The 10,040-nt window shown below is 36.4% G+C and overlaps 1 protein-coding gene across 1 annotated transcript in view; it reads left to right on the forward strand.

Moving 5' to 3' along the window:
• LOC103803210 (RUN domain-containing protein 3B-like) overlaps positions 1-10,040 on the forward strand; it is a gene marked incomplete at its 5' end in the record, with an annotated part of 26,419 nt that overhangs the window by 10,258 nt on the left and 6,121 nt on the right. The window contains 3 exons of the mRNA XM_009075754.1: positions 2,811-2,896; positions 6,439-6,528; positions 9,737-9,817. Of these exons, the coding sequence (XP_009074002.1) occupies positions 2,811-2,896; positions 6,439-6,528; positions 9,737-9,817 (257 nt within the window). The remainder of the gene's footprint in view (positions 1-2,810; positions 2,897-6,438; positions 6,529-9,736; positions 9,818-10,040) is intronic.

A 10,040-nucleotide genomic window follows, 5' to 3' on the forward strand; every position in this document is an offset into this window, starting at 1 on the left:
GTGATTATGCAGGAAGCTTATCTAAATAACAAATTTATTTCCTAATAAAGATCCATCATTTTAAAGGATCTTCATAGAAATAGCGTAACAATTCATGGAGGTACAATGGAAACCTTAAGGAAGTGTAAATTTAATGTGTTTATATGCATGTGGACTGAAAAAGAATAAGCTTTAAACTGACCTGTCATTAAATCTTAATAATGAGAGACAGTATAGACCAACATCTTAAAAAAAAAAATCATCAAAACCCAAACTGCTGGACAGAGCATGCAAGTTGGTTTTGCTGTATTCAAATGTTTTTCCATAACATGTAAAACAACCTTTATCGATAACTGAGAACCTTCTGACTTGAAAGTCTAAGTAGCATAAGAGAATGCACAAATTAATGTTCTTAATTCATTTTATTCCTCAATTAACTGAAGTAGTTGTTTGAACAAGTATCCAAATTGTGTTTCATGGCTATTTCAAGAATCCTGTAGTTCCAGACATTTTATTATACTTTGGATTGTTCACAGTTGGTGTCACTAGTGAGGTAGAAATACTCAGCTTGTTATATACTAAAACTTTGTAGGTTTTTTTTCAGGAGTGGCTAGTACAATTTAAATTCCAGGTGTTTATGCAACCACAGTTTTCTTCAGTAAAAGCTCATGCTTACATTAAGGCAGCATTGTGGATCTAGTAGGTCTTTGAGCATTCCGATGGTCCACAGATTGTAGAACAGATTATTTGCCATGTCTGCCATTGCTCCTTTCTTTCTTTGAATACACTCAATTTTAATTTTTTTATGGTAAAGGTATCTGCAATTTGTATGAAAGTTTTGAATCACTTGAGATTCTATGGCAAAAGGTTATCGACTGGCTTTCCTATCCAGAATACTGCTTCTCTTCCTAGCACTCAATGTGCTGGAGCAGTAGACTAATAATTTAAGTCATGCAGTTTTTCCTTGCTTACACTGAGATCTGGAAATTCAGTTAATGTGGAGAATTTATTTCCTAGTGCTTTCTGGAGAGACACACGTTCTGGAGTCTGCTGATTGTATTGCTAATATTTGAGCTTTATTTTAAAGGTATTTCTCAGTTCTAAGATTTTGATAGGAATATTTTAATTCAGTAGATAATAAGATGCAAAGCTATTTTCTGAAATAGTCTTATAAATAAATTAAAATTTTCTTTTACTCTGTGGAAATCTTCATGCCAAATAGTAGACAGAGAAGCTAATTTGTGCAGTGAATGTGGAGAACGCTGTTGAATTTTTAAGGTATGTGTGGGAGTATTTTGGATGTCTATCTGAAAAGGTTGAGCACATGTCAACACAAATACCAGTCACATGCATCAGTTTGACTGGTGGTCCAAATAAGTGTTGTCTTCATCCTGGAAGCTGTCAGTAAGGGTTTGCCAGTGGTAGTTGGCTCTGCTTTCACTGGAGGTACAAAGGGTTTAGACCTTAGCTAAGCAGCAGCATTCAGAGTTTGGCTCATGTTCTAAATAAAGGCAGCTATCCAGGCAAACATCCTTTCAATTTTAGTGCACTCTCTGTTAATTTATTTTGCTATGTTGTTTGTACTTATGAAAACATTTTTTTTGGTTGCTATTTAGCATTTCATAGAATCATAGAATGGTTTGGGTTGGAAGGGACCTAGAAGACCATCCAGTTCCAACCCCTCTGCCATGGGCAGGGGCACCTTCCACGAGACCAGATTGCTCAGAGCCCCATCCAACCTGGCCTTGAACACTTCCAGAGGTGGGGCATCCACAGTTTCTCTGGGCAACCTGTTCAGGTGTCTCAACACCCTCACAGTAAAGAATTTCTTCCTAATATCTAGCTTAAACTTACTCTCTTTCAGTTTGAAGCTATTCCGCCTTGTTCTGTCAGTACCTGCTCTTGTAAAAAATCTCTCCATCTTTCTTGCAGGCTCCCTTCAGGTACTGGAAGGCTGCAGTTAGGTCACCCCAAAGTAGGGTTGTAAGCTACTACAGATTGTTTTGATAGAATGACTGTAGTGATATTCAGCTAAATGTCTATAAGCACTAACTATATTAAACATAAAAACATCTTACTACTTATATAACTGTTTATATGTTTATATGGGTTGTAAGAAATGTTCCTGGTGTTCTCAAATGAACAATCATAACTATGGCAGCCAGTTGAAATGCCTCTCTCTTGTAAACTACAACCCTGTGCACTAGACCTGTTATTTTTTTAAGCTATTGCTGTTGTTTATCGAACCATTTGAATGAAGTTTTGGACTACAAGATTTAGGCCTCTTGGATTTGATTTCACTTATGTATTTTATATGACCCTTCTATAATGATGTCCTTCCTAAGGGGAAAAAATTACATAATAAAAGTATGCCACTGAGTTATTATTTTTGTTTATCAATCCCACAAATATTTGAATGAACACAGAGAATTAGTTCTTACTTAAATCACTTTGAGGGTAAGTTACTGCTGCTGTACAGTGGACCCAAGTGGATGCTTCCAATACCATTGATTTAAAAGCTTTCTGTACTGATCTTCCTCTCTCTCACACACATGAGATTTTCAAAAGTCTGGAGTATATAATAGAGAAAAATGCTACCGCCTTCAAATTTTGGAGGACTTTATTTCACAATAGATTATTCATGTCCCTGTAAGAATGCATTTTCTATTTTTATTATTACTGTAACAAAGTACATCCTAGCAACCATTTCTGTTTAGTGGCAATTTTGTTAGTCAGTTCATCAGTCAGGTAAATTAACTGTATTAGTTTCCAGATGTACAATTGTTTCTTTCTATGATGCTTAAATATTTCATGTCTGTTTTGTCTTGCAGGGTCGAGCCTGGATCAGAGTAGCACTTATGGAAAAACACTTGTCTGAATACATTTCCACAGCTCTTAGAGACTTCAAAACAACCAGGTCTATAAGACTTCTGTTTTTGCAGTATGTTAGTAAATGTCATTTGTGTGAGGGACTTAGGTTTGGAAGTGAAAATTTCATGTGATTTGTATAGTAAAGGATGCCATTAATAAAAGAGCTGTAACCTAATGAAATATATCTACAGTTGGCATCAATTTGATTTCAACATGGGTACAACTGCAAAATTGAAAACTCTTTTGTCATTTTAAAAATGTGGAAATAAGTCTGCAATTGTTGAAAGGTCAAAAGAGAAGAAAACCTCTCTAAAGAAGGAACAAAATCTGTAGTGTGATAAGGATAGGTGTAATATTCCTTTCAAAATTAGGTATGGTTGATAGAAAACCCTAGAGACTTAGTAAAAAATAATTTTTACAGGAAGTTTTTCTGAAGAAAAAAAAAGGGGAGAATTCCAGGAACCTTTTCAGAAATACAGAATAACAAAATTAGTGATCAGGCATAGCTAGGATTCTTGATGTAATATGAAAAATGTGTAACAGATTTTTCTTGAAACTTCTAATGGTAAAAACAGTCATGTATGAGAGTATGTTTTGTGATAGAAAATGCTCTGGCAGTTTTGGACTGGTTTTAGATAATGTGATTATTAGATTGTATTTTATCTTGTAACGAGCGTGTGTTGTATTTTTATGATGAAGCTGTGGATATGAGTGAGTCTGTAACATGTTTTGGTACTTTATGTTGAACATAAAGTCCAACAAAGTTTTAGACATACTGGACTATTAAAACAATAAGAATTTTCTCTGTAAGGACTTATTTTCATTTAGGGTATTATTTCTGTTTAAATACTGTTAGTCCAGAGATCTCCATATATTTTGCCAGTATTGAGGTGACTTTGAAACACAACTAGGAAAATATCCCATTTCACTGAAGTTTCAAAACCTGTCTTATTAAACCTAGATTTGCTTGCATTTACAGTAGGCAAGAAGTTCATAAACCAAAGATTTCTGGAAAAGATTTATTTGCATTGCCTCAAACTGAAAAGTCACTTGGGTTTTTGAGGGGGAGATGAGGAGGAAGGAGTAGGGTCACAAATTATGTAGTGAATTAGTACATTCTTTGTCCCTGTTTTGGTAGTGTGGTTTGTTAGTGGATAACAATCATCTTATTTGATTAGCAGTTTCAAATTCATTTATTTGAACATGTTAATGTTTAATATATTTGGATCTTCTTTCAGTGGTATAGCTTTTGGAAACAACCTCTCTTGCATTCCAAACATAGTAAGTGCAAAGTTTCTTTTGAAGTAATATTTTAAAATACATCTAATGGATATGAAATTTACATTTTCAGATCTTGGTTGTGTGGGTTTCAAATCCACTAGCAATAATGGACATACTCTCTTTTCCCATGTGGGATTTCAGATACCTAAGTAGTTACCTGATTTTTTTGGTGATGCTTTGCACCATTTATTTAGCATTTGAAATTATGTCTTTTGCTGTATGTATAGTTAATAATTATTTATATAAACTATGAATTTTTTGTGTTACACATGTGATTCATCTATCATACTGATAGCAGTTTTTAAACTTCACTGTTGTGTTTAGGTGCCTGAACTTCGGGCTAGTATTTTAACAAAGCAGCACATTATTAGTGCTGGATCTGCATATGACACTTGGAAGAGGGTTGGATTAAGCATGGGCACACAATTATTTTACTAACCAATTGGTTAGCACAGACTCTTAAGTTATAGTAGATTGTTCTGTTGTGAGATGTCAACTGCATAGCACTGAAAGAAGATTTGTGGGTTTTCCAAGGGGGCTGTTGCTTTGGATGGATTATTGTAGCTGGGTTAAGAAACATTGCCCCTGCCAGGCTAACGTTTGTGTCTCCCCATTACAAGTAAGCCCTGTCTTCTCTGTGATGTCTTCCTAGGCACCATTTGACAAGATAAACTGAACAAAATGCAGATTGGTACCTAGCAGTGATTTTACAAATGCCAGAGAAATGGCTTGTAATCAGCTTGTACTGGGAGCATTGCTCGCAAATTGTTCACGGATCAGACTATGAAGTCCATCTAGCTCAGCACTCTGGCTCAGCCAGTGGCTGGTTTAACCTCCTGGTGCCCTTCCTTAAGTCAGAGAGTAGAGAGCTGAGTTTGTACATCCTAGTCTCAGTGTCAAGACTGTAATCTCTGTCTTCTCAGGGGAAGTCTTACAGATTTCTTTCTTCTGCTGAGAACATCCAAGGTCTTGGACAACTCATTTCCTTAGAGCAAATGGATGTCTGTTATGAAATCACAGGAGTGGGACTTCTGACAGCATGCATCATAGCACAGTTCAGTCTTTGGAGCTGTGCCCCAAAACATGTCTTTTCTGGATGTTCACCATGTGGCCAACTGGAGCTCTCACTGAACCAGCCAAATGCTTTCAGGCAGTTCTTGAAACAGATGGAGCTTTTGGTAGGGCAGTGTTGCTGATATTTGTCTGAAAGATGGGTTGTATTCAGTAATCTGGCACCTTCTTGCACTTATACATTTCTAGAATGTATAGGTGAACTGTGAATCTTAGTTCCTAGTACTTTTCAGCCTTGCCTTTGGTATTGAACAGCTCTTGGTTTCCCTATTTCCACATGTAATGCTCAGGTGAATTCTACCTTTCTACCCCTGCTGCTGCCAAGACTCCTTTAACGCAAAGTTATCTGCTCCATTGCTAAACAGACCAAATGCCTTTTTTACAAGGCTATGCATGGCAATGTTGGGTCTTGTTCACCTGCTCTGTGCATGGAATGTTTCTGTGTTAGCTGGGGAAAGAAAGTGAGAATGAATAGGAGAGAATGGGAAAGCGGTGAGGGAATACACATTTGGAAATTATTGCTTTATTGGTCACCATTCTCAAGCATCCCTCACAAGTCCACATATGCCAGGGTGTATGAATTGTATTTTGAGACCAAGGCATGGAGTTTTGAAGCTTTGGTCAATAGGTGTTCTACAATAAAAAAAAATGATGTTAAGAAAATGCTCCTTCTAATAAGGAAAAACTAAATCTCAGAATAACTGGATGCAACATATACCTTCCCAGCATGCAGTATCTTAAGGAAAACTAAGCTCCCTGGAAAATAGCTGATTTGTGACAATAATTCTTTTTTAATAATCAGTTACTAAGAGTGAAAAGTGAATGTTGAACTTTAAAAGAGCCTGCAAGTCCAATTGTGAGAGGGAACATTTCTTTTCATGCGATGTAATAATTTTTTTAATGTACATGACAAAAATTCTTCCTTTTAGTGGTAAAATACAAGATAGCTACATAATTTCCTTTGCATTTTGTCCACCCTGTTCTAGTGTTTCCTGGAACTAATACTGAAAATGCTTTTTACTTCTATCTAAATTATGTGCTCTAAGTTTGTGGTGTTTTGTGCTATGCAGTCTTGGTTTGCTTTATTTGAAATGAAATATGAATGCCCCTGGGGTTCACATGAGTTGTTTTTTATTTGAACTGGGTTTCTTCAGTTTTCTGTTAACTGTGAAAAGCATTATTATTGTTATTTGAGAGAAAAGGGTATTAACTGAACTAATTTCTTTTTTATTGAAGGAGATTTTATGAGGATGGAGCAATTGTTCTTGGTGAAGAAGCAAATATGCTTGCTGGTATGCTGTTGGGGCTCAATGCAATTGATTTCAGGTATTACATTTGCATGTTTCATAACAATATGCTCATGGAAAGTACTTATAAATCAGTGTATTATGGAAAACATTCTTAGTAGTTTGAGAGACAAAACTTAGGTGGGGGGAAGACGGGAGGGAGAGAGATCTTGAATGGCTTTTCTAGATAAGAGCAAAGTTATGCTGTCTTTTGTATAACTGAATGATTACATGGTTGTTCTTTCAGGTATCAAACCCCTAAAAACAGTCAGAAGTATAATTACAGAAGATGTCTCAAACCAATTAAATGAAGCTTACAGACAATTGAATCTTTTAAAGTTATTTTTAAACTGTAAGAAAACTATGTGAACTTGGTTATGCCTTGATACTCAAGGGCAGCATCGTAACTGCATACGTATGTGGTAAACTTTAGCTCTTTTAGATTTTAAAAGCTTAGCCTACAAAGGACTATTTAATATTTACAATCTCTAGATAGACTTTTGTGGGCTTTCCTATATGATTAATTCTGTGTTTGGGGGTAACAAAGGTGCGAGCACACCCTAGATAAGATTAAAAAACAACTTTGTGTGTCTATATATGTACATATATTAAAAGAAAACATCAGCAACACATAAGGGCAACAGTGCCTATGAAAGCATGAAACCTGGCTGGTGCAAGACTCTGTTAATATGCCTGGTTGGGCCCACTTAGCCTCAGACAGAGCCACGGGCATAGGATTTCATACAACAGCAGAGGAAAAAGGAGAGTGATAATGCTGTTCTCCTCTCTTCTGTCAGTATACTGTTAGTATTTACCCTGCAGCAGCATTAGTGCTTGTCACAAACCAGTTCAGGAGATAAACTGGCAGAAAACAGCACATAGCCTCACTGGATGCATGGAGTGATTGTGACCATTGCCAAGGGGCCTTTGGAGATTTATGACTGCTTATATACCCTTAGACCATTTCTGAGGCTCACCCTTCTGTGAGCCAGTTTAATTTGCTAAAGAGTGAAAAAATCATACCCAGTAAGAGGGCAGGATAGTTCTTTTGTTGTCAGCTAGTTTGGTTCACAGAAGCATCCTATTAGTATTAGATATAGTAGAACCACAAGGCTTAGGAACAAAAAGGATTGAGTAATGTTTTCTCTTTCTGATGGCAGTGAGCATTTAGTTCAGCTGCCTGTGGAACTGCAACTGGATGCCAAAAACCAAACAAGAACCAACCTAAAAATTCAGGTCTTTGTGGCTGCTGAACTGGCTCATGACGGAGTCAAATAAGTGTCAATACCACTATAAGGAGGGAAAAGGGAATGTCTGGTTTGGGTTTAAAAAAAAATTAAAGTGGGGCAGGAGAGGTTGAAAACACAGGATAGCTTCTTTTTCTAGCATTCTGTCATTAGATTGGCTTAACTGCATCCCAGACATATGTTCTGGAGGAACAGAAGTGTGCTGCAGGATGATAAGAGTGCTAGCCTTGTGTACAGCCAATTCAAATCTTATCAGATTTTATTAGTTTAAGTCTTACATTATGTGAAATTTAACTGATCCTGTATTAGCCCTATACTTGGAAGGACCATAGCTATACATGAATAAGCATTGCAAGATGAGGTCTGCAGCATGTAAATCCTCCCATAAATAATAAATTGACAGTGTTTGTCTTGCATAAGCCTTAGTGGTGCACACTAGGGTATAAGAGCTTAGTTGTATGGCTGCACTTATTCTTCCTTTTTCCTCTGATTCTAATGTAAGTGTATTTAGGGGTATCTTTTGATTGTATTCAGAGTAATGATTTGCTCTTGTTGGAGACATTTACATTTTTGTCAGTGTGGCTTTTAAGAGTCTAGGAAGTTTCTGGGCAAAATGGGAACATAATACTGCAGGAGCATTTTTATTGTGCCACATATCACAGTGTTACAGAATTACAGAATGGTTCAGGTTGGAAGGGATTGCAGTGGGTCATCTGATCAATCTTCTTGCTCAGTCAGGGCTGTCTTAGAGCATATTGCACATAGTTGGTCCAGATGGTTCTTGAATATCTCCAGTGAGGAAGAATCCACTTCTCTAGACAATCCATTCCAATGTGTGGTCACCTGCACAGTAAAGAATTTCTTTCTCATATTTAGGTGGAACTTTCTGTGCATCCGTTTCTGCCCATTGCCTCTTGTCCTGTTGCTTGGCACCACTGAGAAGAGCCTTCACAGTATTGTGTTTTGAATGGCTGAGAAGCTGTAGCCATCCTTTGCATGTTATATTTGAGATTTATTTTTTTTTGCAATTCGAACAGTCCCTTATAAATGTTGACTAGCTCATCTATGTGAACTGTAGATAAGGCTTTGAAGTGGAGATGGGGGAACATGGGTGAGAACATAATGTAATTTTGATTTTTCAGAGTTGCTTTTTTTTTTTCTTTATTTTTAATTTCTTTGGGAAAAAACAAAACCTTAGATGTACTTCCTAAGTACCACTTAAGTTGACTGCATTGTCAAAAATGGCACTTCACAATTCAGTTAGCAAAAGCTATAACTTACTAGAATCTGTTCATTGATGGCAGAGATAAGAGGAGTGAGAAATATGAACCTTGGGGAAGCATGATTAATTTTGTCACTTCTGTGATAGTTAAACATGGTTGAAATGCAATAATTTCTATCCAGTACAAAAAGAATACAGTGTATATGAGAGCTTTGTAAAGCCATAGCCATTTAACAACATTTTCTAAAAGTTAGTTTCATTTATATTCCTCATCTTCCTGCAGCCTAGCACCTGTAAGTGTCTGAAAGGAGAACGACTCTGAAGTGTTTTTGAGAAATGATTTTTTGACTTAATAGGATGGTTACATAAGCATTCTGCAAACACTTCAAATAAAGTTGAATACTGAAGATTCCAAGCTTGTCCATAGGTTTCCTGTTTCTCTTGCTTCAATTAACTTTCCTGTTATTTTCTTGCAACATATCTGTCTTTTCAGACTAAAGGTGAATATTTAAAAATTAGGATTATAGCACCTGCCCCGATCTGTTCCCTGATTATGTGTATTTTCTGTTTGTTGGGGTTTTCATTATCCTATCCTGGTGTCCAGAGACTCTCATTTAATGCTAAACAGTCTAGCTTGGCTGAGTAGGTTTTCATTGTTGGATGCTTTAGGCCTTTCTTATTACAAAAGAATTAAGAAAAATCAAATTTCACATTGGTAAGATACAAATGTCATTTAATTTTCTTGTTATAAACTTATCCTTGTTTCTCTCTTTTACCAGTTTTTGTCTGAAGGGTGAGGGATTGGATGGCAGCTTTCCAGCTGTCATAGATTATACACCGTACTTGAAGTTTACCCAAAGGTACTTTTTAGCTTTACTCTGCTTTTTAAAATTTTATTTCCTTGGCAAAATTTTGCTTCATACTGGGCCTCTTACTTTTCATTTCACATTCAAAATAATAGTCATCTCCAAATACTAACCTGTGCACTCACCTACCTTGCTCTGTCAGACTAGTGGAACTGTTACACGACTCATCAGAGTGAGTCATGCTAACTTTGTTTCTTTGGTTTAGAATCACAAGTTC

The sequence above is a fragment of the Acanthisitta chloris genome, unplaced genomic scaffold, assembly GCF_000695815.1.
Source record: "Acanthisitta chloris isolate BGI_N310 unplaced genomic scaffold, ASM69581v1 scaffold13705, whole genome shotgun sequence".
Classification (NCBI taxonomy): Eukaryota; Metazoa; Chordata; class Aves; order Passeriformes; family Acanthisittidae; genus Acanthisitta; species Acanthisitta chloris.